The sequence below is a fragment of the Phacochoerus africanus genome, chromosome 2 (genome assembly GCF_016906955.1).
Source record: "Phacochoerus africanus isolate WHEZ1 chromosome 2, ROS_Pafr_v1, whole genome shotgun sequence".
Classification (NCBI taxonomy): domain Eukaryota; kingdom Metazoa; phylum Chordata; class Mammalia; order Artiodactyla; family Suidae; genus Phacochoerus; species Phacochoerus africanus.
In genome coordinates, this window is record NC_062545.1 from 29767351 (window position 1) to 29795222 (window position 27872).

The 27872-nt window shown below is 42.8% G+C and overlaps 1 protein-coding gene across 3 annotated transcripts in view; it reads left to right on the forward strand.

Moving 5' to 3' along the window:
* SLC2A12 (solute carrier family 2 member 12) overlaps positions 1-27872 on the forward strand; it is a 63910-nt gene that overhangs the window by 12480 nt on the left and 23558 nt on the right. For all 3 annotated transcript variants that reach the window (XM_047758336.1, XM_047758320.1, XM_047758329.1), the window contains exon 2: positions 7482-8822. In XM_047758336.1, the coding sequence (XP_047614292.1) occupies positions 7482-8822 (1341 nt within the window). The remainder of the gene's footprint in view (positions 1-7481; positions 8823-27872) is intronic.

Genomic DNA, 27872 nt, shown 5'->3' on the forward strand with positions numbered 1-27872 from the left:
AATCCAGGATGTTGTGAGGCCCTGGACACAAAGGCAGGAGAGAGAAGAGATTGATTCTAACCACAAATAGAGAGTCTGGAAGGTTGTGGAGAAGCAGGGATATTTGAGCTGTATTTTCCAAGATGAATGAGGTTTTCTTAAGCAGTGAAGGAAAGAGGTGCCTTGAGGGAGAAGAGCATGAAGAGAAGCACAAGTCTGGGAAAATGCAGGCATTTTGCAGAAAGAGTCAGTGGTGGGAGTTCCCATTGTGGCTGTACGAATGTGGGTTTGAACCCTGGCCTCCTCAGTGAGTTAAGGATCCAGCGTTGCCCCAAGCTATGGCTTAGGTCACAGATGTGGCTCAGATCCCTAGTTGCTGTGGCTGCGATGTAGGCCCACAGCTGCAGTTCCAATTCAACTCCTACCCTGGGAAATTCCATATGACACACGTGTGGCCCTGAAAGGAAAAAAAAAAGCCAGTGGTGCCTAAGAGCTGGAGTAGTGACACCTGAAGACCGTTGTTGGGATCTGAAAACCTAGTCCCCAGAAAGGAGATTGCAGGACATGGGGGCTGAGTGGCTAGTGAACAAGTCTGTGTATTTGGCTGGCACCAAAAAAAAAAATATAAATACACGGAGTTTCCGTTGTGGCTCAGCAGGTTAAGAACCCAACTAGTATCTATGAGGACATGGGTTCAATCCCTGGCCTTGCTCAGTGGGTTAAGGATCAGGCATTGCTGTGAGCTGTGGTGTAGGTCACAGATGTGGCTTGGATCCAGAGTTGCTGTAGGTTGGCAGCTGAAGCTCCAATTGACCCCTAGCCTGGGAACTTCCATATTCCGCAGGTGCTGCCCTAAAATTAAAACATAAATGAAATGAAATGAAATAATAAAATAAATAAAATGAAGTAAAGTAAAATAAATAAAATGAAATAAAATATGACAATGAAACACTTGAGAGTGTCTGCAAAGGTGCTATATTAACTCACTACTACCAGTACTGAAAGTGCTATAGAAATGCTAATATTGTGTGTTCACATGCTAAGCATTTATGCAAATATAAAGTCCCAGGTGTTAATCTCTAAGTAATACTAGGTATTAACCTTAAGCCTGTTGACCAACTGTGGGGAAGAGGATGAAGATGGGCATTTGCAGCACCAATGTCATTCATTCATTTATTCATTCGCTCAGCAAACATTTATTGAGTACTGACCTTGTGTCAAAGACTAGAGGTGAGAACACAGATATAGGGAAAGCAGTGTTCTTGCTTTCAAAGTTTTCCCGTGTAAGAGGAGAACAAAGAGGTAAATAAATGAGTGATAGTAGTATTGCCGTCAAAGATCAGAAAACATGCATTCTGTACATGCAGAAGCACAGAGGGTCTGTGGGTGGGGGAGCAGAAGGCGGCAAAGCAGGGTGGCCATCCTGGAGGAGGTGGCACTTGAGATGACTCTTGAATGATAGGTCGGGATGAAATGTCTTCAAGAAGAAGGCGCAGAGAGAGGGAAGAGCACAAATGCAAGGCCATTTGGGGGCCACTGCAAGTTTTCCTTGAGCAAAATATGAAGGAGGGGGTCTTTCAAGTGTGTGAAGCCTTCGCAGTTTGGTCAAGCTGTGTGTGCACACACTTGCAGTGTATTGTAGGAGTCAGTTGGCTGGCAAGTGTTTATTGTGGGTCCATTATGTACCCGCACCGTGTAACAGGCATATGAGGAAGAACAAAAGAAGAGAGTGGCAGAAACTCAAATATTGTGAAAAAAGGAGTGTTTCCTGTGCAGGCCAGTTAGTGTTGTGGGAGCACCAGCCTTAGACAATGCAGCTATTGTTGTGGGAGCGACTGCAGCCTCCTAGCCTGAGGCAGGGCGGGGGTGAGGCGGGTGTGCCCTTGTCTCAGTGCTCATTTGCATAAAGCCTCTGGGTTGTGATCACATTTTCAATGGGAACAGTTTTACTCTATTGTCTTATTAAGGAATCCTCGCTGCATCAAAAGGAAGCCTGCTGGCCTAACAAAGCAGCAAGACCCAGAGGGCAGGGATGACCCAACAGCCTGTGGGCACCAGATGCAACTTTCCGGGTAGTTTCTCCTTCTGTGCTGTCCACAAAAGACTGAGAATTCCCTATGGCACCTTTGGAGAATGCCGAGATGGAAAGGAAGGGCCCCTGTGAAGCAAAGCCAGGAGTAAAATGGCCTGGAATGCTAAACTTCATCTCAAATCTTGAGTGCAGACTGACTCCAGGACTGGTTTTTTCCTGTGGTTTTTTTGTTTGTTTGTTTGTTTTTTGTTTTTTGCTTTTTAGGTCTGCACCCATGGCATATGGAAGTTCCCAGGCTAGGGGTCGAATCAGAGCTACAGCTGCCAGCCTAACACCACAGCCACATCAACGCTAGATCTGAGTCGTGTCTGTGACCCCACCACAGCTGAGGGCAATGCTGATTCTTAACCCACTGATCAAGGCCCAAGATGGAATTTGCATCCTCATGGATACCAGTCGGGTTAGTTACTGCTGAGCCGCAAAGGGAACTCCCTGGATGTTTGTTTTTCTTTATGAAAAGGCTCTAATTATGATTCTTCACTCTCATCTCTCCTTTAGCACAGGGCTGGCTGCTTCTCCTTGGTTCACCCAGCTGCCCCAGACTCTGCCCTTTGTTTTTAGGCAAACGTCCTCTCTCTTTCCTCCTGCGCTCTGTCAGGTTTCTTAGGAAAGTCGACTCTACGTTCTGGCATCCATGAGATTACATCTTGCTTCTATCATCATCGGTCAAAAAATAGACACAGAAGAAAGACTCCACTTGACTCCACTCTTTATGTCTTTATTTCTTTTTCTTTATGGCAAAGTAGCACCAGGAAAATTTCCCATGGAGGAAGTCCCAAGGTATCGCAGGATGCAATCTTAGAAGCCTTAGGGACTCGCCTTCCACATTGAATTAGAATTCTAAATCCCGCATGGCTGGCTTGAGGACCATAATGGGACCTCAACACAATAAGCAACAGTCATGAGATGAATGGAGAAGCTAGTTTGGGGCAGTAGTAGCCCTTAAAGCACGGGAAAGATACATGCTTCAAATAAACTTTAGATATTCAAGAACTTAATTCTATAGCACATAGTCCATGTTGTTATCTTCCTTCTCCCCATGGAAGCATATGGAAATTCCTGGGCCAGGGATTGAAGGTGAGCCGAAGCTGCAACCTACACCACAGCTGCAGCAACTCTGGATCCTTAACCCACTGTGTCACAGTGGGAACTCCATAGTGCAACTTTTTAAACTTTTGAAGGCAAAATGCCTATGCAGATAAACGAAAGAGAGAGGGAGAGGATGTGATATAATTTTTTAAAAATGTGTAATTTTGGGAAAAGAATTTTGAAAATCAACTCATATGAAGACAATTTTACTATATCTCAAAAGAATTATTCTCTGCGCTAGCTTTTGGATCTCAAGAGGGACCTTGACACACCGGGATGGTTTCCAGAACTTTTGCACACATCCCAGTCTGTCAGTGTTCATGAACCCTGAATAAAAGAATTAGACATTGGAAGCTAAGTCCAGAAAGCAGAAGGCAAAGCTAGACCTCTCTTCTGTCAGGACATATTTCCCCCCTGACCCCAAGAAGCTGGCTTTGGGACTTGTACTGCCCCTTACTCCCTTTCCTCCTTAACCCATGGCCTTGACTTTCTCTAAGACAGGATCATAAAGCATCAAAGGAAGGAAGCCTTGTATCTCAAGGGGTCTTTCTTTTTTGTAGGGAAGCACTATTTCCCATATAACAAAAGGGGGAAAGTAGGAAATGGAAGAAAAAGGATGAGGTGGCAAAGACCATCTTCTGCCACTCACACTCCTCTGGCCTCTCTTCCCCCACGTCCTCAACTCAGTTATCCCCATGCTGCCTTGTGTCCCTCTAAATGTCCTTCTGGGTGCCTCATTCTACCTCCCAAGCATGTCACTTATTTCTCCAAGCTGAATGTTGGAGACCACTTGCCAAACACACACTCTAATCAACACATCAAGCGTAAATGAAACAAATGACGGCAAGAAGAGATACACAGCAATGCAATATTCTTCTCCACACGTGAGAATTTGATCCAGTTCTCTTGGTGGTAGAAGAATTTGTTGTTGAGGATTTTTAAGATCATTTGGGGGAAAAAGAATATGTGGACATGGAGGGCATGTGAGTACTTTAAAGTCATTTTGCATGTGAAAATTAAAACTGTAACTAATAAATAATAGAAAATAGAGACATCACCAGAATGTTAAGTTTCTTGGGGGGAAAGAGCCATATTTGTTTTGTTTCATTGTGGCGAATATATAGAGAGAGATCTGCATGTGTATATAGACATCTCCCAGTACTTAGGGAAATGCCTGCTGCCATATAGTGTTAAAGATTTCTTTTCTGACTAGCTGGATAAATTGCTGACTTAATGTCAGTTTAATGTTTTTCATTTGCAATGCTCATATTTTATTGTGGATTATTGCATTATTTTATTGTGGATTATTGCATTTGCATTTGTTCCTCCATCTACATATTTGATGCTTTTTTTAATGAAATTTTTTTTGAGTCTCTCATTTCCCATATGCCACCAGGATCCCAGAGATGTAAAATACCTTGGGTGCTTGTGGTGGGAAGAGATTGCAGATCACCTTCATTTGACCTGCTCCTTTCACCAAAGCAAAACAGCGTTTTTAAATCCCGTCTCCTACCCCTGCAGGGGCACAGCTGAGCAGTCTTATCTCAGCTTGTGATAATTGTGCATCCAAGCACACATTTCTAGTCCTTTTCTTTCTTTTTTTTTTTTTGTCTTTTTGTCTTTTTGCCATTTCTTGGGCCGCTCCCGCGGCATATGGAGGTTCCCGGGCTAGGGGTCGAATCGGAGCCATAGCTGCCGGCCTACGCCAGAGCCACAGCAACGCGGGATCTGAGCCGCATCTGCAACCTACACCACAGCTCACGGCAACGCCGGATCGTTAACCCACTGAGCGAGGGCAGGGACCGAACCCGCAACCTCATGGTTCCTAGTCGGATTCGTTAACCACTGCGCCACGACGGGAACTCCTAGTCCTTTTCATACACATCTCATTCGGCTTCTGCATCTCCTTTCCTGTGGTCTCCTCCTCTAAATACTGGTGTTTCCTAGGTCCCTGGACTCATCCTGCTTCTCTTCTCTCTCTATTCTATCTGCCTAAGTGATCTCATGCATCCCATGGCTTTCCTTTTTTGGGGAGGGGGCCTCACCCTCGGCATATGGAAGTTCCCAGGCTAAGCATCAAATCGGAGCTACAGCTCCCAGCCTATACCCCAGCCACAGCAATGCCAGATCCAAGCCATGTCTGCAACCTACACCACAGCTCACAGCAATGCCGGGTCCTTAACCCACTGAGCAAGGCCAGGGGACGAACCCTCATACTCAGGGATACTAGGCAGGTTCGATTCCGCTGCGCTATGACAGGAACTACCCATCCCATGGCTTTAAATACCAAACACACCCTGCCCAATCCCAAATATGTATCTCCAGCCTCGACCTGCCTCCTAAGCTCCAAATCTGTATACTCAATCTCGTACGTGACATTTTTACCTGAACATCTTCCAGGTAAAACTAGTAAAAACATTTTATTCTAATGTGGATTTTTTTTCTTTTTTTAAAGTTTTATTGAAGTATAGTTGATTTATAATGCTTTGATAATCCCCGTTGCACAACAAAGTGATTCAGTTATACTCATGCACATATCCGCAGGCATGTGCACACAATTGTATGTGGAATGGGTGGTCAATGGGGACCTGCTGTTTAGGGAACTCTACCCAATATTCTGTAACATGGAGTTCCCATTGTGGATCAGCAGGTTAAGAACCCAACTAGTATCTATGAGGATGCAGGTTCAATCCCGAGGCTCGTGAGCTATGGTGTAGGTCACAGATGTGGCTTGGATCCTGAGTGGCTGTGGCTATGGTGTAGGCCTGCAGCTGCAACTCTGATTCGACCCCTAGCCTGGGAATTTCCATATGCCATGGGTACGGCCCTAAAAAGAAAAAAAAAGAACCATATTACGTAACGTAGACGCCGATTTCCACTTCTCCTTTTACCCCTACCCACGGCCAGGTCCCTTCCCCTTCCTCTCTAGGTTAGTCTGTTGCTTTATGTAGTACATAGCCTTGCATACAGGGCACTGAATATCATAAAACTCTCCTAACTGACTGCTCAAACCAGAGAGCCGTCTTGGGTTCTGACCTACTTCCTGACCCTCCAACGCCAATTCATGAACAAGGGTCATCGTTTCTGCTTCCAAATGAACTCTTGCATCTGTCTGCTTGTCTTCAGTTCCACTCCTCACACCCAAATCTAAGCTGGCACCATCTCCTGTCAAGACGAAGGCGACAAACTCCCCACCTGCTACTAGAACTGCCCCTTGAAGAACTAGGCTCTAGACTAGACGGCAGCAAGAAAATCAAAGTGTCCTCCCTTTTACTGGTTAGTGGGCACCCACCCTCTGTACAGAGAGTAGAAAAAAAAAAGTTGTCACTGTGACCTGCCAGGCCCTGTATGAAGTGTGTCCTCTGTACCTACCCATATTCAGGGCTGCTCTGTCCCACCTCCTTCTCAAAGTCACGCTGTGCCACCCCCCACACCCCTTGACGCTGTGCTCAGGTCTTGGCAACTAATGCTTCCTCTGCCTGTGATACTCTTCCCTTGGCGTTGTTTTGTTTTGTTTCTGTTTTGACAAGTTACAATTATATAACACACACACCTACCTACCACTGAAAATGAATGTTCACATTTTGCTCTTTTCCCTCAGATTTTCATGTTAAAAGAATGGAACACTATACAGTCGCTTTGGTTCTTCTTCCCCCAGGTCCCAGGCCCCTTCCTGCTTCCTCGGAGTGAGTGATGGGTGCGGTTGGCTCCCTGCCCTGCCCCCACTTCTCCCTCTTTCTTTCTGAACTCAATCCTGGCTCTGTGAAGGCCCTCTTCACATCCCAGCCTCCCCAACATCCACAAGTGCTTCTGCAAAAGCCAGTGGTGGTGCATTGCAGCCCAGGAGACAGGAGGGCCCTGGAGGCTGTGCTCCGTTTTCCCCCAGGATACACCGTAGGGAGGGACCCGCAGGCCACTTCCCTCTCTGTCCTGCCCTCAAGGGTTTGCCTTAGACAGCGGGACCCAAGAAGCCAGGCTCTCAAATTTCTGACCCAACGCCAAGGCAGGAATTAACTGCATTCTTGTTTGTTCAGTCCTCCTCCTCTGTCATCTGCTCATCTCCCGTATCTGTCTGCTCCGAGCAAAAACCAACACCAGCTCACAAATAACAGGAAATAACTTTCTAAATGTCTCCACCTGTCTCCTCCCCAAAAGTGAAAGAAAAAGGATTTTTCCTTTTTATCTAATTGTTTGGGCGAATGTACTATTTGACTCCGATTGTATGTGCTTATACTCAGTGCTGTGCAAAAGACACTCAGGCAAGCTTACGTCTCCATCAGACATGATTCAGACCTGACCCTTTTCTCCACTCTGCTCATAGGTTGCGGCATGTTTACTCTCCTATCATCTGTCACGGCTGCTGTCAGTGGCTTCCTGGTGGGATATGAACTTGGGCTCATCTCTGGGGCTCTCCTGCAGATAAGAACCTTGTTGGCCCTGACCTGCCACGAGCAGGAGATGGTGGTGAGCTCCCTCCTCATCGGGGCCTTACTGGCCTCTCTCGTCGGAGGGGTCGTGATTGACAGGTACGGAAGAAGGGCTGCCATCATCCTGTCCTCCTGCCTGCTTGGAGTTGGAAGCCTGGTCTTGATCGTCACTTTGTCTTATGCGGCTCTCATAGTGGGACGCATTGCCATAGGGGTTTCCATTTCACTCTCTTCCATCGCTACCTGCGTCTACATCGCAGAGATTGCTCCCCAACACCGACGAGGGCTTCTCGTGTCACTGAACGAGCTGATGATTGTCACTGGCATTCTTTTCGCCTATGTTTCGAATTACACATTTGCCAACATTTCCCACGGCTGGAAGTACATGTTCGGTCTCGTTATCCCCTTGGGAGTTTTGCAAGCCATTGCCATGTACTTTCTTCCTCCAAGTCCTCGGTTTCTGGTGATGAAGGGACAGGAGGAAGCTGCTAGCAAGGTTCTCGGAAAGTTGAGGGCCGTCTCCGATCCAACGGAAGAGCTCACGGCGATAAAATCTTCCCTGAAAGATGAATATCAGTACAGTTTTTGGGATCTCTTCCGGTCAAAGGACAACATGAGGACTCGAATCATGATAGGCTTGACACTGGTGTTTTTTGTACAAATCACGGGCCAGCCAAACATATTATTTTATGCATCCACTGTTTTAAAGTCTGTTGGCTTCCAGAGCAATGAGGCAGCTAGCCTCGCCTCCACGGGGGTTGGGGTGGTCAAGGTCATTGGCACCATCCCTGCCACCCTTCTTGTAGACCACGTGGGGAGCAAAACCTTCCTCTGTGTTGGCTCCTCTGTGATGGCAGTTTCCTTGGTGACCATGGGCATCGTGAACCTCAACATCCACATGAATGTCACCAATATCTGCAGAAACTATGGTCCTATCAACCAGTCCCTGGATGAGTCTGTGTTTTATGGACCAGGTAACCTGTCAGCCAGCAATGACACTCTTAGAGAATCCTTTAAAGGAATGACTTCCCATGGCAGAAGCTCAGTAATGCCCATAAGAAACGACATGGATAAGAGAAGAGAAATGACCTCGGCATCCTTACCAAAGGCTGGACCAAGCCAAACTGAATACCAGGTGGTCACAGACCCTGAGGACGTCCCAGCTTTTTTGAAATGGCTGTCCTTGGCCAGCTTGCTTGTTTATGTTGCCGCATTTTCAATCAGCCTAGGACCAAGTAAGTATTTTATTTTTTATTCCTTCCCTCTCTCCCCCAATGAATGTTTCTGCATTGCTTTTGACCAGTCAGAGCACCCTACTGTTATAATACCTCATATGTGGAACTACTAGAAACATGATGGAGATAATATTGGCCATCCGATGTTTCTGCTCACGAGGAGATTATGCTTGCTTATGTTTGCTTTGTGAAATGTGCAGGGCTAGTATTCAACCAAGGATTAATTTCCCATTATCTGTCACATGAGGATACTTTAGCACCAACTGATTGATTGGGAATGAGTCAGACTTTGAAAGGTATTTTCTTCCCAAGAGAATATATTGTTTTATGAAAGCAAAGTTTACTGGGACAATATTTTCCTCCACATCATTCCTGAGTTTCTTCACTGGTAGAAGGAAACAAAAAAAAACCCATATTTACATTTTTTTTTAAGGACACAGTTGTGGATGCATTGCAGAAATACTGAAGAAGAAGGGAATGGAGAAGGAATGACTATGGGAAGGAAGGTGTATTATTGAAGTGTCTTTGACTCCTGGAGTAACCGCTCAGGGCACTTTCCTCTGTCTGTTAAACGGGAGGATGGAAGTCAAGGTCTTCCCGTTGAACGCAGTGCAGACAGTTGACAGGGAGGTAGTTACAAGGTTGTTTTATTTGACAGTCAGTCTATTCCAATGACAAAATTTCATCACTTCTCTTGAGCAAATTCTCTAGAGTTTGCTAGAATAAGCTGTTGCAGTTCTTTAATCTTTTACCCTCACATCCAAAGTCTAAACCTCTCTGTAGGGAAGATGTGAAGCTTTTTTTTTACATCTCACTAGGAAATAATGTTCTTCAACGTCAAGGGTCGTCTTGCTACCACCCTCCACTCCTTCTCGTTCGGCTCCATCCCTCTCCCTCTCTTGCTCCTTAGTTCTTCTCTTACAGAGTTGAGGTTGAAACCTCTGTTTACAGTGATCAAGGAGCAGACACATTTGGCCCAATAAAAGGAAGTGATGGAGGTTCAGGGACAATAAAAAGGCATAGGCTACATTGAAGGAGAAGGACTCTCATGGACATGTGCATGTTTCTGGTGCCAGGCACTGGACCGTGTTTCTGGAGAGGGCTCGCTCTACTGAGCCACTGTTAACCGTGCATTCAAATGCTACGTACCGAGTGGCAACATTTTTTTTTTAATACCCAGAACTATGCGCAATGCTCGGGAAATAGTAATGAACAAGACAGGTACTGTCCCTGTCTTCAAGGAGGTTATAGTTGAATGGATTGAGCTATGCTCCCTGTGTCTGCTCCTTTCTGGTCAGCGACCAGCTGGTTCAGCCTGCTTAACCTTAGTTAATTACTAACTGGACATGTACCTGGCTGATGCAGCTTCTCCTCCAACTCCACTTCCTCATCTTTCAGTTTCTATTCCCACCTCTAAGTGAGATCAGTCCCTAGATGGTGATTCATTCAAATTCCAGAGGGGGAGTCTGATCGGCATCGCTCTGTGCTGTGCCAAGTCCTAAGTGGTTGCTGTAGTCTAAGCAGCTGCGGTAAGATTGGACCACATGATCTAAGGCATGGATGCTTGGAAGCTGGCCCTTCCTTTGGCCCTATGGGTAGAGAGATTTCCCCATAAGGGACTGTGCATGGCCAGATAGAGGAAACGCTTCAATACCCTCAGTCTCCGATCTCGATGACTTGTTCCTGGAACCTGACCCTGCTTCCAAGACTGAAAATGATAAATATCTTTACTGAACAGTTTCTTGGAAATAGGTTTCTACCATTATTTCAGGATTCAGTTATTTTGGGTGTGGACCTGTGAGACACTTGTCTTAATCAGTTTAGTTTGCTATGACTTAGAGAATAAGCATCTATTTCTCATAGTCGGAAGCTGGGAAGTTCAAACTCGAGGTCCCAGGAGATTCAATTCTTGGTGGGGCCGTCTTCCTGGCTTGGCAGACTTTTTGCTGTATAGGAGAGAGAAAGACAAAGGGAGAGAGAGGAAGAGAGTGAGGCAGAGACAGAGAGAGAGGAAGTAATAGGTCTTTTGTGTCTCTTCTCATGAGGGCACTAATTCCATCAGGGAGGCTTCACCCTCAGGATCTAATTACTCCCAAAGGACCCATGTCTAAATCTTGAGGATTTAGAGACGGGGATCAGGGCTTAGGGTTTACACTGGGGATTAGAGTTTCAACATAGAAATTTTGGAGGAGCCATAAAAATGCTGTCAATAACAGTACTTATGTGGCCACTCATAAATAACGCTAATGAAATATGAGTAAGCACCTCTTTAAAAACATTACTGGAATATAGTTGCTTTACAATGTGCTAATTTCACGTGTATGGCAAGGCGATTCAATTATACATACATTCATTCTTTTTTAGATTCTTTTCCTATATAGGTTATTACAGAATATTGAGTATCATTCCCTGTGTTATCTGTTTTATATAGAGTAATGTATGTGTGTTAATCTCAAGCTCCTAATTTATCCCTCCCCGAGCAAGCACATTTTTTACATTGTTCTTTTTTCTTTTCTTTTTTTTTTTTTTTCATTTTCAGCCACTCTGTGGCATATGGAGCTCCTGGGCCAGGAATCATGTCCGAGCTACAGTCTCGACCTAAGCCACAGCTGCGGCAATGCCGGATCTTTAACCTACTGTGCTGGGCCGGGAATGAACCCGTGTCCCAGTGCTCCCAAGATGCTGCTGATCCTGATCCCATTGCACCACAGCGGGAGCTCCTACATCATTATTTTGAGCAATTCTTTCTTTCTTTACTTTTTTTGGCCGCACCCATGGCATGTGGAAGTTTGTGGCCCAGGGATCAAACCCGAGCCACAGTTGCAACAACAGCTACAGCAACACCAGATCCTTAGCCCTCTGCGCCACAAGGACACTCCCCAGAAACTCTTTAAAGTCTATTAGAAGAGCAAGATATAAGTGCTAGCTTGTACCAAGGAACAACTTAAACTTATCTGTGAATCTTTCTGTATCAAAAATACAATAAGCTTTGCTCATGTGATAAACTTCAGGTGGTTATTTATAGTTCCATTGATTTTTTTCTTTCTTTCTTTCTTTCTTTTTTTTTTTTTGCCTTTTCCAGGGCCACACCTGCAGCATATGTAGGTTCCCAGGCTAGGGGTCTACTCAGAGCTATAGCCGCCAGCCTACGCCAGAACCACAGCAATGTGGGATCTGAGCCACGTCTGTGACCTGCACCACAGCTCACAGCAATGCCGGATCCTTAACCCACTGAGTGAGGCCAGGGACTGAACCCGCAACCTCATGGTTCCTAGTCGGATTCATTAACCACTGCGCCATGATGGGAACACCCCCATTGATTTTTTTTTTTTTTGCCAGTCCCCCCCCCCATATATTCATCATAAAACTAAAAATATTTCCTTTTTGCATAAATTTCCTTGAGGCAATCTTCTGAAATATGGAGAATCAATTAAGAATCTAAGAAAAGAATCTAAGAAAGGAATTAAGAATCTAAGAAAAGAATTCCCCCCCTTTTTTTTTTCCTTTTTTTTTTTTTTTTTTTGGCTGTAGTGTGCAGCTGCATGATGTGAGAATCTCAGCTCCCAGACCAGACCAGAGATTGAATCTAGGCCACAGTAGTGAAAACACTGAGTCTTAACCACTAGACCACCAGGGAACTCCCTGCCCTTTTTGTTTTCATTCCGAGAACCTCTCAGGTTGGCAGCTGTTAGGACAGAGCACACATGTGACATAGCCTTAAACTTCAAAGACCAACCTCCCTATGATAAGATTCCTCCTGAGCTCATCCTACTCTCCTCTTTGGTTTTTGGGTAACTTTGAAAAGTGCAATAAATCCTCAGTCACCCACCTATCTTTTAATACATTATTGTATTAGAGTTCCCGTTTTCAGGAAGCTCAATCCGATTTTGAAAAAAATTATTAGAAGCTGTTTGTGATTTACCTTTTAGAATTCCTCAAATATTATTCTACACTAATTTTTTAAAAATTATAATTTAAGCTTCAGAGTCAACTAATACTTACTGACATCTATTACGTCAAACCCTATGCTTGGCAGTTTTTACACACTTTGGAGGACTTCATTTTAACTTCACAACAAGCCTGGGAAGAAAGAGTATTCCGATTTTATCAGTGAAGACATTGCACGTCAAAGAAGTAAAGTGACTTGCTCAAATGAACACATCTCTTGTCTGCTGAGCTTACCAAGACACGAATAGGCAGTCCTGTGCTGGTCTTAATTAGTAAAGGCTAATTATTGTTAATTCAATCCTCTCCTTGAAGATATATTAGAAATGGAATGAATGAAAGCAGTGTATCTTTGTCCATGGCATGAGGCTGTTAAGAGGGCTGCTGCCTTTTATACAAGATAGAGACAGTCTCTCTTTTTCTGAAGTTCTCCTGGGACAGCAGGCATGTACATTTATAAGGCTGAACTTCGGGATAAAAGAGAAGGAAAATAATGATAAGAATGCAGCTGTTAATATGCATTGACTTAAATCGCTAAACTTGTTTAAGATAATGTTTAATGGGTCAGCTGGTTAGAATGCAAGCTCAGCTAAGACCAAAATAATGGTGGTTTACACAAGATAGGAGTTTCTTTCTCCTCAGTTAACAGGCAGAGCTGGGTAGTTCTGGGTGCTGTGGAGGCTTCCAGACCAGGCATCAGAAGCCTATAAAGAGTGTCCCTAGATCTCATTGTAGCCTGTACTTTAATATTGGTTCTCAGTCTATTATGATGGCTATTTAGAAATATGAAGATGTATGTTAAAATTTCCTCTCCGATTTCTGGGATCTCATGATGCCTTGAGAATAAGGGACCTGCACAAAGTACAGTCATTTAAAAGGCGGCTGGACATAAAAAGGCCTGGATCAGAAGACAGTGTGAGCAATTCTATCAGAAAAGCAGGGAGTTCCCATTGAGGCTCAGTGGAAATGAACCCAACTAGGATCCATGAGGATGCAGGTTCAATCCCTGGCCTCTCTCAGTGGGTTGAAGGATCCAGCGTTGCTGTGAGCTGTGGTGTAGGTCACAGACATGGCTTGGATCTGGCGTGGCTGTGGCTGTGGCGTAGGCTGGCAGCTATAGCTCCAGTTTGACCCCCTAGCCTGAGAACTTCCATTTGCCGAACATGTGGCCCTAAAGAGCAAAAAAAAAAAAAAAAACCCAAAACAAAAAACAAAACAAAGGCAGAACCTCTGAGAGTTATATGAGAGAAGGAACTTTCCACAGGGATTAAACATCACATAATTGTGGGAGCTGCTGAGAAAGCAAAGGTCTGAGAGGGGGTGTTTGGGGGAAAGGAGAAAGTCCCTAATCAGGACTACAAAGAAAAGCTGGTGGAGTCCATGAGGCCTGTGGCCTCTGTGTGTGCCTTCAGCCTGAAGCTGGGAGGAAGAGCTGGACTCAGAGCAGGGGGTACAGAGACAAAAGACCCTGGGAGGACTAACTGGAATCTGTGAGGAGAAACTGGGACCCACATCTGCCTCCCACTGTGTCAACTCCAATGACGCAGGCCACCTACAGATAAACTGGTATCCTCCCCAGAGCCCTGCCCCTGTGTCTGGCCTGGTACCTGAAGAGGTTGGAAGAGGAAGTCTGGGTATACCATCTGCTCTCCCAAGCCAACAAGGAAAGACCGCTGATCACAGCCACATGTACAAGCTGCACTAATGTTTCAGGGCACCAACCCCACAACCCCACAAGGGTTGGTGTCACTGCGGCCTTGCGAGTCACATGCAAATTTCTTTTCCCACCAACCCTCAGGAATTCTGGGAAAGGTAGTTCCAGCTTAGCTAAATTGACACAGTACAAAAGGGCCCGAGTGATAAACTCTGGACTAAGAGAATCAGTGTGAAGATGTGAATCTGGAAAGAAATATTTCAGAAGGTCCAAGGCCCTGTATTCTGTTTTCAATTTCTGTAATAGACATTTGTTTCTTTTAATTAAAACGTAACCTGTTAAAATATATGACTAGCTTCTATTCCATCCAGTTCTGCAAAGGGGTGAGGTCATTTCAGTACTGTCTCTTGGCTTTTGTTTCTTCAGCTATAAAACTGAAAAATACTCTTTTGCTAATGCGTTGTAAAAGCTTTCATATTTATTTTCTGAGGGATGTTAATTGTCTCCCTTGAGCTGATGACTGTCCCTTATCTCCAATTCCATTGCCTCACATGACTTCTCGTTCCTTTTTTCCCAATGAGTGCTGGACTTTTCCATTTTGATGCTTCCATGTCAGCCAGACACCAAGACGCGGATGCAGAATTGTTATTCCCCTCACCCCAAAGGACTTGCTTTTCCTTTCCATGGCACTTTTCACTCGGGTCTGATGCCCTAATCCAGTCAATGACCAAATGCTCTTGGATTTTCCCCTCACTAAGGGCTCCTGTGTTAATCTTTTCCTTCCTATTTGTGGCATCCTAGTCCACCCCTTACAATCTTATTCTTAGACTCACGGGAGACCCTTCTTGTGGTTCTCTCCCTTTCCGGGCTTTTCTCACGCCCATCCATCTGCCATACCAGTATTCTTTAAATACTATATTCTTCATGACCCCACAGCTCACAAATCTTCCATGGCTTCCTGCTTTTTTCCATATCAGAGAAGTCAAATGCCTTTCCAGATAAAAAGAAGATTAGAAATTATCTAGTCCAACATTTGCCTTTTATGGAAAAGAAACAAGAAGCTCTGAGAGATCGAGATCACACAAATTTAGGACTAGAACTCTAGGGCATCGGAAGCCTAATTCCATGCTCTTTCTGCTACTATATCACCCATCCTGGAGGGAAAAGCAGTGTGATTTTCAGGGTCCTCCATCATCCCACCCCACACCCCCCAGCTCCATCAGGGCTTCTGCACAGCTCCAGGGGGCACCATTTACACTGTGGTCTATGGAGTTTTCTTCCAGGGTTACTATTCACCTAGAGGTACATACAGATTCCATAGGGGATACAACGAGTGAGGCCACCTGGCATTGTGCAATGAGGCAATACTTGCCTCACTCTCATTTTTATTTCCTACTGCTCCATACTCAGGTCAAGAGACAGAAAATACATGTGGCCTCTTTTCCTTCTCCCTCTACTCTCTCCAAATCCCTCCTATCTTTGAAAACTCAAAGTCTTATCTTCTCCATGAATTCACTCCATTTCTTCAAGGTCTTTATTTGTATGAACCACCAGTTATTTCTAGGGTAGAGTAGTTCAGCTCTGTGCTACAAAGATTTTAAACAAAAACCTGGGTTCTAATCTCAGTTCTTCTGCCTACTGGTTATGTGATCTTTAAGTCACTTATCTTCTCTCAAGCTTCTCTGAAGCTGAGTGTAATAATACCTACCCTATCTCAGAGTATGGAGAAGCATCAAAGGAACTAAGGCATGTCCAAATATTTTAGATGCTAGAGAGTATGTCAATGGAAGTTATCATGAGATGATACAACTTAGTCCTTGATGATACAGTGTATTGCGTTTATATGTTGACTTTGTTAACCGAAATGTGGCTACTAGATTGTAAGCTCTTTGAGGGAAGACTGGACATCTCATATTTTTTTCCTTCTATTCCTTTAAGTGAGCACAGTATAAATCTGTTTGAAAACCATGCAGGGACATAGGTATGTTTCTAAGGAGGGGAGGGAGAGAAGAATTTTAAAACTAAAATGAAGATACAGGAAAGATCTCAAAGTGTGCTTCTTGAACTGGGTCAAACTGTCTTCTTGGTTGGCTAAGTACCATGAAAGCTAGGAATGCTAGGCCACCACAGAAACTCCTGTTCCTGAAACCAAAACTCCTGTTCTGTTTTTACAGAACAATCTATCACCTGGGCATGTGTTCTAAAAAAATCTCTTTCTATTTTTGCCTTTAAGAAAAGATGCAGGACAGTTAGTTAGCAGTGCTCAAAAACAAATAGCTTGAGACATTTAGGGCATTTTTTGTCAGGTCATAAAGAGTTATTTGGGAATTTCAGACAGAATTTTTAAAAGTAATCCCCAATTTTTTTTTGCACTCCTCTACTTTTTGCTTTCACATGGAGAAGAGAGCCTTTTTGAGCATTTCTTAGAATGAAAGCAACACTAATGAGATGGAGAATCTCAGGTTTGAAGGAGGTTTGGTTTGGGGAAAGGGGAATAACACCTCACTTGCTTTCTTTGAGTTGTAATTGCTATTGCAATGACTGAGCTGGATATTCACACCTGAGACCAAACTCCAAACACTCCCTTTAAGGAAAACAAGAAGTTAATTCATATCCAGGGCTTGGGGCTATTAATTCTAGAGTTTTTAGAAGGGGTCTGAATAATTGCCTTTTGGGGGGGTGTCTTTTTTAGGGCCAGACCCGCTGCACATGGAGGTTCCCAGGCCAGTGTTCAAATCAGAGCTGTAGCCACTAGCCTATGCCAGAGCCACAGCAACACCAGATCCGAGCCCCATCTGTGACCTACACCACAGCTCACTGCAACACCGCATCCTTAACTCACTGATGGAGGCCAGGGTCGAACTTGCCTCCTCATGGATGCTAGTCAGGTTCATTAATCGATGAGCCACGACGGGAACTCCAATTGTCCTTTTTTTTTTCTTGCTTAAAGTTAGTCATTTATGACCATATTCATATTGTAGTTTACTTCTTTTCTAAAGAAAACATACCATAAGAATTCCAGCTCAATCACCAAAGAGCTTTGGCATGAACCAATTTGGAATTTTAAAAGATTTTTATTGAGTGAATTTTCATCCCAGATCTTGAAAGCATTATAAAACTTATTAACCTGATGTAATTATAGCTCAGGTATTTCATTTAGAGAGTTTATTGCTTGTAATAGAGGCAAATACTTTGTGTCAACAGAGACATAAAGGGAAAAGTACTTGCTGTTCCAAAGCTAAATTAAAAGCAAGATTAAATCCTTTATTAAATCTTTAAAAATCTGGGTTGGCTTAGAACAACATTCCATCATTATATTAGATCACAAAATAGTTTCTCTTGTCAAAAAGTATTTCTATTTTTAGGTTAAAGTGTATGCCCTACATCATTTCACTTTCTGGTCCTCGTTTTCCTTGACTCTAGAATTCAGAAGGGGACATATATTTGCTACCAAGTCTTCTTCTTCTTCTTGTTCTTGTTCTTCTTGTTCTTCTTCTTCTTTTTTTGTCTTTTTGCCTTTTCTAGGGCTGCACCCACAGCACATGGAGATTCCCAGGCTGGGGTCTAATCGGAGCTGTAGCCACTGGCCTATACGCCACAGCCACAGCAACGCCAGATCCAAGACACGTCTGCGACCCACACCACAGCTCACGGCAACGCCAGACCCTTAACCCACTGAGCGAGGCCAGGGATCAAAGCCACAACCTCATGGTTCCTAGTCGGATTCTTTAACCATTGAGCCATGATGGGATCTCCTACCAAGTAATCTTATATATTGATTTTATACATTTAAAATATTCTGGAAGTTCCCATGTGACATGGCAGGTTAAGGATCCTGCATTCCCACAGCTGTGGCACAGGCTGCATGTGCAGCGTGGGTTCGATCCCTGGCCTGGGAACTTGCACAGGCCACAGGTACAGCCAAAAATAAAATAATAAAATAAAATGAAATATTATTCTATGAAGGAATCTGTAGGCTTCACCAGCCTGCTGAAGGGGTTCCTGAGCCAAAGAGAGTAAGAGCCTCTGCCCACTATTATTCTGTAACTAATACTAAAACTCTTCCATTGAATAAAATCAGAGTATATACCCTATTGATCTTATTGGAGACTTTTATGACACATGCTGTTTTCCACACTTCATCTTTCATCTTAAAATATATTCAAAATCTTAATTCTACTCTCCAGTCTTTCTGGGACGATCCCGATCATTTTAGCTCCTTTTAATAACTCAACACTTTTCTATTGTGATTCAAGCTTCAGGGTCAAACCAGAGATTCCTGACATTGTGAGGACACAGAGCCACACAAAGATTTCTCTTCTTCTCAGGCTTCAAAAGTAGACATGAGCCCAAACCAAGGCATACAGTGATTATTTCATGAGTTCAGTTGAGATAATGTCTTGTGTAGCTACCCTCCTTAAAACAGCCTCTGTAACTCAGAAAAATGTGTGCGACTGTTCTTTTCGAAATGATTATTAGGGCTTTTTTTAAAATCCAAAAATTCCTGTGTTCCTAAATTAATTAATCCACCTCCTCTTCCATACCATGACTAATATCTTTTCATCGGAGTAGATGGAAGGCATTTGTCCAAGGTCACGTATTAAGTTCAGTGATGAGGTTAATGACTGTCATCCCTTAACTGCCTTTGTCATCGCACATTCCAGTGGACCTTTACACTGAAAACCGAATGACAGGTGACACCAAATCACCTCCCCCAATGTCCTATACCAAATAAGCAGAGGTTCCAGCAAGAAATCATCTTGGAGAGACCAGGAAGAGAGGAGAGATGGAGAAAATGGTTGAGATTCATCGGTTTATTCACTCATCCAACATGTGAGGATGACTCACTGATGACCCACCAGCATGTTGCCCCATGCTGGAGACTCAGAGAAGGAGGAGTGAGAGCTACACCATGCGCCCTGCCCATGTGGAGCTAGTGGTGGGACAGTCAGTAAGGCAGCAAATGAATGCATGTGTAACATAGCTTCAGCAAGAGAGAAGTGTTAACATTTGGGTGGAGGTAAGAGTGATGAAGGAAAAAAAAAGACAGATCAGGGGAGTTTCTATAGTGGCTTAAGTGGAAACAAACCCAACTAGTATCCATGAAGATTTGGGTTCAATCCCTGGCCTCGTTCAGTGGGTTAAGATTCCAGCATTGCCTTGAGCCGTGGTGTAGTCTCAGATATGGCTTGGATTCTGCATTGCTCTGGCTGTGGCATAGGCCAGCATCTGCAGTTCCAATTCAACCCACAGCCTGAGAACCTCCATATGTTGCAGGTGCAGCCCTAAAAAGCAAACGGAAAAAAAGAAGAAGAAGGATCAGGGCTAACATCAAATGGCCTTAAGGGGTACATGAGTTGACGTTTTAAGAGAAGAGCAGGAAATCCTGTGAAAGCTACATAGCAGAATGTGTGAATTCAGACCAGGATTTGTGACCTGTGTGACCTTGAATCACAGCTCTACAGTGTAGGACTCTGGGACAATCAACACATCTCTTTGTGTAACTGTGCAGTTGAACAAAGCCATCTGCATAAGGTATACCTAGAACAGTGCCTTGTGTGTAACATGGACTCCATACACTCAGTTATTAGTGCTGTGAAATATCTAGCTGTGGTCTAGACATGAGGTGAAAAGTTCTTGTAATGCCAGTGCTGACCTCAGCCATGCCAGTAGACATAGCAAGTGCTCCCTGGCCCCATTCTGAATTATGATGACACGGTCCTCTTCTCCTGTCCATGCACCATTCCAGTTAGGTCAAGACCAAAGAGAACAGATATGTTGCTTGAAGTATGGCTCAATGATGCTTAACCTACAGTCAAGAGTGCTTTCTGGGATATCAGGCAGATTTTATAGGAAATTATGAGGCTTCGGTGAAAGATGATGTGATTTAGGTTGAGAAAACTCAACTGTCCACTCTGCTAAGTGGGGGCAACTAATTTGGACTATATGTTCTGTGTGCACACAAACTTTGTCTTCTTCATTGTTTCTTTAAACCTAACCCAGGACCTGGCCTACTGTATTGTCTCAAGAAATATGGTAGATGAGTCAAAAAACAAACAAACAAACAAAAATCTAGAATTCTCTCAGCTTCTGTGATTAAGGGGAGCTCTTTCTCTAGTCTGGGGTTGAACTATCCTGATCTCTTCTGGTATGAATCTGCCAGTTTGTAGGGAATCTGAAATATAAGTGGTTTGTGAGGAAGCCCATGCACATTTGACCAAAAATTATATCTGAGTAAACTACTCAGTTGAGGATTCAATGCTATTTCTAATTCATTTGATGACTAAAGTTGCATGTTTTAAATTTACTAAAATTAATGCCATTTTAAAAAATTGTATGGTGTTAGACAAAATATCCATTTCCAAATTTCCATTATTTTCTCCAAATACAAGATTGAACCTTTCCCCTGGAGTGGGGAAAAAAAAAAAGAAAAAAAGATTGAGATTATCCATGTCATGGGTTAATAATTCCTACTTCAGTTTAATAATTGAATGTTTTAAAACTTGACTCTTTTGAAAAAAGATGTGAGGCAATTCCTTCATGCTTTTCGTAAGGGAGATATGTAAATGTCTGAACCTGGAAAACCTGGAATGTGGGAGGTTTTTTTTGCTTATTTAATTAGCATTAGAGTTTATAAAAATATTTCAATGGATTAATCTCAGGCTTAAGAATCACATTAAATCTCTCAGATGTTAGCAGGCATTCCAAAGTTAATAATAGTAATAAAAGATCTTTTTATAAAAATCATACCATAGCCACAAGTATTCAAACCCTCTAGAAGTATAAACTGGGTGATTTTTGTGTGTGTGTGTGTGTGTGTGTTTGCTTTTCTTTTCTTTTTCTTTCTTTCTTTTTTTTTTAAGGGCTGCACCCATGGCATATGGAAGTTCCCAGGCTGGGGGTCGAATTGGAGCTACAGATGCCACCTATGCCACAGCCACAGCAACACCAGATCCAAGCATGTTTTCAACCCACACCAAAGCTCACAGCAATGCCAGATCCTTAACTCTCTTAGCGAGGCCAGGGACTGAAATTTCATCTCAAGGATACTAGTTGGGTTTGTTACCACTGAGCCATGATGGGAACTCCCTAAACTGGCTGATATTTGAGCCCACCTGAAAGCTTACAAGTTATCCTGTCTCAGTTTCACAGATTTTGGCAAAAGTCATAAGTCTCCTTGGTCAAGAGACCAAGGACAATGTATTATTCATAGGAGAAGAAATAGCCAGAATATCAGCATTTGCACCAGTTCCCCAAACCCCAATACCCACAAGGCACCTGTGTCACCCACAGGTGACACCTACACATAGAATGAGTTATGTTAGAGGAGAGGAACTCCAAGCTTAGGGAACCCGAATCTTTTATAATAGACATAAGCCAACCTGATTTTTCCCCTGGAGTGAGACATTATCTTTAATTTGCTGCATAGTAAACAAACCTTTGTTCCAGGGGAGACACTCCCTCTGTCTTCCAAGGCTGTTTGCTATATGACCATCCTCAGTGTGGAAAAAAGCCAGTGCCTTTCTTACAAGACCCTGCAGACATGCAAGACCCATGAAAAATTGTCTTTAAACTCAGATTTCTAAAAAGGCCACTTTTCTGTTTAAAATAAGAAACTGGAAATTTTGAAGGTATAAAGATTGCAGAGCCTAGTTTTTTATTTGGTTTTATTTGATGGAGTTTAATCAGCCTTTTGGAGGATAGGTATTAGTGGGAAGCATATGACTCATCTGTCGTAACACTTAAATTTGGATTTTACACCTAAATAACTCTAACTCTTCCAAGAGAAATTGTTCATGTGATGTTTGCAAAGCTAAAGATTATGAAAATTCCAGGGATGCAGAACAGCAGGTTCTAATTTGGAAGTTTACTTAAGTCTTTCATTCCAAGATATACAGGTTTAGAACAAAGAGGCTTACAGACTAGAAGTACATTAAATGTTTCTAAAGAGTCTTTGATATTTTTCATTTTCCTCCTACACTCCCAGCCTCTAATATTCAGAACCAACACAGTCAAAGGCTTTTTAAACGCTCATTTTCTTTTTCTATTATTCTTATGGGACAATCACATATTTTTAGAGAAAAAGCATATTATTCTTTAAACGGGAGAATTTTATTTTCAAATGTAGCTGTTACACAATCATATTCGCATAATGGGTTTGTGTTAGGTGTGTCTACCAAGATCTTTTAAATCTCCTCCCCCCCCTTTAAGTCCTAGGTTTCAGCTATCACCAATATTCACACCAATACTGTTCCTTTTTTCCAATTAATTGTGCTAAAAGTTATTTTGATTGAGCAAAGTGGTGATTTATTTGGTTCTTTGGTGTTAGTCCTTGCAATAATGCAAAGTAAACAAGGGATAGTATCTGAATGGTTTATACTACATTTGCATCCAAGAAAAAGGAAAAATTTAAATTTGTGCCCTTAGCTAATTAAATCTCACTTTGGAGTTAGATATTGCATGGTAGTACCTAACAGAACCAAAAAGAGTCTGAAATTAATTTTTCTAGCCTGGGTACGGCTAAATAGAGAGAAACAACACCATTTATTACATTGACATCAGCAACTCTTCACATAATACATCAGCATTTAAGTTTCCTCACTGTCCTGCATACAATCATAGTGCCATACCCTTGAAAATTATGAATATTGGACAGTTAAGACATTTAAAAAAAAAGACTAAGGTTTTAACACTATCTTAATAAGCATAGCATTCAGTTGTTACTTTATTGTTTTTTCAGAACACAATGGTAAGAATTTTCAGAGGAACACTTGTAACATTAAAAACTATGATACTTTTCTGATTGAAGTCCAAAGCATCATTCATGAAAAAAGCACAACATAAAATGTTACATCTGAAGCATGACATTCAAGTTAGAGTTTAAACCAGAAAAGACTAACTTCTTGTAGCTCCTTCCCTTTTTTGTTTTGCAATTTTGAACTCTAGTTCAGCAATCTGCAAATTGGGATAAGCATACTCCTGGGGGTAACTTTCTGTAGTATTCCTTCAATGATACATGAAAGGAAATTAATTTCTTTTTTTTTTCTTTTTGTCTTTTTGTCTTTTCTAGGGCCGCTCCCGAGGCATATGGAGGTTCCCAGGCTAGGGGTCTAATGGGAGCTGTAGCCACTGGCCTACACCAGAGCCACAGCAATGTCAGATCCGAGCTGCGTCTGCGACCTACACCGCAGCTCACGGCAACACCGGATCCTTAACCCACTGAGCAAGGCCAAGGATGGAACCCACAACCTCATGGTTCCTAGTCTGATTTGTTAACCACTGAACCACAACAGGAACTCCAGGAAATTAATTTCTTGATTTATTTTTTATTTTTATTTTTTTATTTTTGGCCACACTCGTGGCATGCAGAAGTTCCCAGGCCAGGAATGGAACCCAAGCCACAACAGTGACCCTAGCCAGATCTTTAACCTGCTGTGCCACCAGGGGAACTCCAATTTCTTGATTCTTATGAAGAATCTGTTTCCTTAGACTTCTTCTTCCTAATCTTCCCAGTAATAACTGTTCTTCCACGTTAAAGAAAGCACAGCTATTATCCACCAGAAATCTTATTATGATATATTTACCAAATTATTAAAGCCTTAGGAACATTAATGAAAAGGACAGTTGGAAATGTTGGTATAGGTGTGGTATGGAAAGGTGACTCTAATTATTGGAAATATTTAGGCTTTCTTTCATAAGCCTAAATATTTCCAGTAATTTGCTTTCAACAAAGCTATAGGTTGATCTAATCAAGTTATCAGCTGATATAGCATTACAACAAACTTTTATTGTTAATTTAAAGAATGTAGTGACACTGCCATTATAAAATTTATTCAATTCCCCATCTACTTTTATTATTCTTGAGAGCAATGCATTTCATCTATTTAAAAACAATGTGGAGTTTGTCCTATTGTGGCTCAACAGGTAAGGACTTAACATTGTCTCTGTGAGGATGTGGGTTCTATCCCTGGCTTTCCTCAGTAGATTAAGGATCAGGTGTTGCTGCAAGCTGCAGCCTGGGTAGCAGATGCAGCTTGAACCTGGTATTGCCATGGCTGTGGCATAGGTCTGCAGCTGCAGTTCCTCTGGCCGAGGAACTTCTGTAGGACACAGGTGCAGCCATATAAAAACCAAACCAAACCAAACAAAAAACCCATAAAAACAATAAAAACTTCATATTAGTTTCTTTTGGCTGTATTTTTTAAATGGCTAGAGATAAATATCAAATAGGTATGGTATGTAAATACCACTGGAAATATTTGTTATATTAATTTTCCTTATTTTAAATATAGAGTTTAAAATACCATAGAAATTGCATCATTTGCTGTCATTTAAATTTATGGTAAACCTCCATATGCCACGGGAGCGGCCCTAGAAAAGGCAAAAAGACATACGTAAATAAATAAACAAATTTACGGTTAAAAAAATGTTAGCTGTTGACTTATAAATGAAAGAATATACTTAATTTTTAAAATTATTTTAGGAGCTCCTGTCGTGGCGCAGCAGAAATGAATCTGACTGGGAGCCATGAGGTTTCGGGTTCGATCCCTGGCCTTGCTCAGTGGGTTAAGGATCCGGCGTTGCGGTGAGCTGTGCTGCAGATCACAAAAGCAGCTTGAATCCCATGTTGTTGTGGCTGTGGTGTAGGCCAGCGTCTACAGCTCTGATTAGACCCCTAGACTTGGAACCTCCATATGCCGTGGGTGCAGCCCTAAAAAAGAAAAAAAAAATTATTTTAAAGGCTACACAAGCAAGAAAATTTGGAGATCACTGCTACAGTTCTTATTCCCAAAGTATCTGCCCACAAAAGGATTCCTTTTTTTAACTCTGGCTTTAATTTTTTTTTTTAATTGAGTTACTCCATTTAATCCAATTTTCCCTAGAATAGTTTTTAAAAATCCTTTCAATTGGTTTTGACTAGAAATCATTTAGATAGAAAGATTGGGGAACATTGAGACTTCATTTCATAGCTTTTCATCGTTTGTTATTTAAGTAATCCAAGATAATATTCTTGAATATTTATTTCAAAGAGACCAGGAGTGAACAAAACTCAGAGAGACTGAGTGAAGGGAGAATTTAGAAAATAAAAATAAATTAAAGCTATAATATCACTGCTAATGTTGGAGAAGGTGGCCTAGGGTGGAGTATATTTTTTGTTTTTGTTTTGTTTTGTTTTTGGCTATGGCATGTGGAAGTTCCCAGGCCAGGGATCGAACCCGTGCCACAGCAGTGACCGAAGCTGCCACAGCGACAACACTGGATCCCGAACCCACTGTGGCACAGTGGGTACTCCGTGGTGAAGGATGTTTTTAAAGAACCAGATTTTCCCACTCACAGAACTTATAAGGCTATAATTTGAACATCCGGTTGAAAGGAAATGGGCACATTCCCTTTCGAATTCACATTCTTAAGTACCCCTTGGCAGCCAGAGGAGAGCTAGGTCTGCTGCATGCAAAGTCAATAAAAACCAATAAAAGTCAATAAAAGCCATCGGATTTGGCTTCACTCCTACCAAGGATAGGACACCGGCTCAATCAGGATGTTGAGAACTCTGCAGCCTGAGTGTAGCGCTTTCTCCAAAGTTGCTAGGAGTTCCCTGGTGAGAGTTTCAGGACTTCCTTGAGGCTTTCAAACCCGAGGCTGGCGTGTCAGGTGGTTCAGGAAATGCTCAAGCCAAATGGAACCATGGCCAAAGAGCTGCAGGGTTTAAATCTGAAAGCACAGGGAGTGAAATGACAGCTCCAGGGAAAAAAAAATGTCAGCAGTGGCAGAAACATGCAGGACGGAGGAGATGAGCATGGCTGTTCCCATGTAACAAAGCTCAGCCATTTCCATGCATTGCCCTCGTGGATCCAAATTCATGTTCTCCATAGCACACAGAGACACTGCAACGTATTTGTCCTTCATGGCCTTTTTAATGACACTCTGTGCAGCGTAAACACTGTCTGCAGATTTCATCTGGATCAGGCAAGTTCTGACAGGAAGCCTTGGTGGCTTAATACCACGTAAAATATGAGCTTCCATGTCTGTGGACAATTATCTCCCAGCAAGGCCCAAATTCCCTCAATCCTGCAACCTAGAGAAGTCCTTAAATACACGTGCAGACTCTTGACATTTGTAGAGGCCCATATTGCTGAGGTCATCCTGGGGTGATGAGGGTCAAAGCGAAATAATAGGTGTCAAGGAGAATTGCAGCAGAGCCTGCAAAACTGCAGTGAGTTGCGGGCACTTGCTGCAGGAGCGTTCCCATATCTCTTAGTGCTCTGTGGATTCCTCACAAGCAGATGGCACCAAGCACTTGCTTTGGGCCTATCGTCAGGGTAGGGGATCATGAGGAGAAGCAAAGAGAGATACCACTTTACTGTGGCATGTGACAATAACTTGATTTTCAGTTGAGAGAAATTAGGCCATCTTATTGAAAAACATTAGAGATTAAAAAAAAAACCTACTTGTTATTATAAATATCAACATATTAAATCCCCATGTGATGGGTTATATCCCTGTGTTCTTTGCCTGTGAACTGAAACAGCTTTTCTATTCCTTCTTGGACTTGGGTACTCACAGCCCTTTTCCAGGGAACTTGGAGATAGGTAAGATTATGACACCACCTTGCTCCTAAGTCTGCAAGGAAATACTTTACCCTTGTAGTAAGTTCTATCTTTTTTGGGGAGGGGGTCCTCTTTTTAGGGCTGCACCCTCGGCATATGGAAGTTCCTAGGCTAGGGGTTGAATCAGAGCTACAGGAGCTGGCCTACGCCACAGCCACAGCAACGCCAGATCCGAGCCGAGTCTTCGACCTACGCCACAGCTCACAGCAACACTAGATCCTTGACCCACTGAATGAGGCCATGGATCAAACCTGCATCCTCATGAATACTAGTCGGGTTCATTACCAATAAACCACCACGGGAACTCCCAGTAAGTTCTATCTTGCTGCAAGTACCACCTTCAGATTTTTTTTTTTTCTTTTGTGGTTTCTCCTCAACATGTGGAATTCTGAGCCAGGGATCAGATCCAAGCTGCAGTTGCAACCTACACCAAAGCTGCTTCAATGCCAGATTCTTAACTTCTGTGCCAGCTGGGGATTAAGCCTTTGTCCCAGCGTTCCAGAGATGCTGCCGACCTCATTGCACCACAGTGGGAACCACTTTCAGATTTCTCTCTCTCTCTGTGGATCTGAAAAACTATGGTTTTATGGCTCTGAGATCATTGATAAAGTGATATCCTCCTTATTTTTGACTTGATAGGTTCCCTATTGGGGGCGTTGACCCATTTTTTGTCAAAACCTTGGTCAATGGCTGCACCATCCAGTTTATCAATATTACATGAACCAAGGCATCAATTCTTGAATTCTTTCCACTAAATCAAAAAAGAAGTAGATGCTTTGAGTAATCATAGGTTACTTTTGGAAACATCAGGTGTAAGTTTTGCCCAATAACAAGGGACCATCA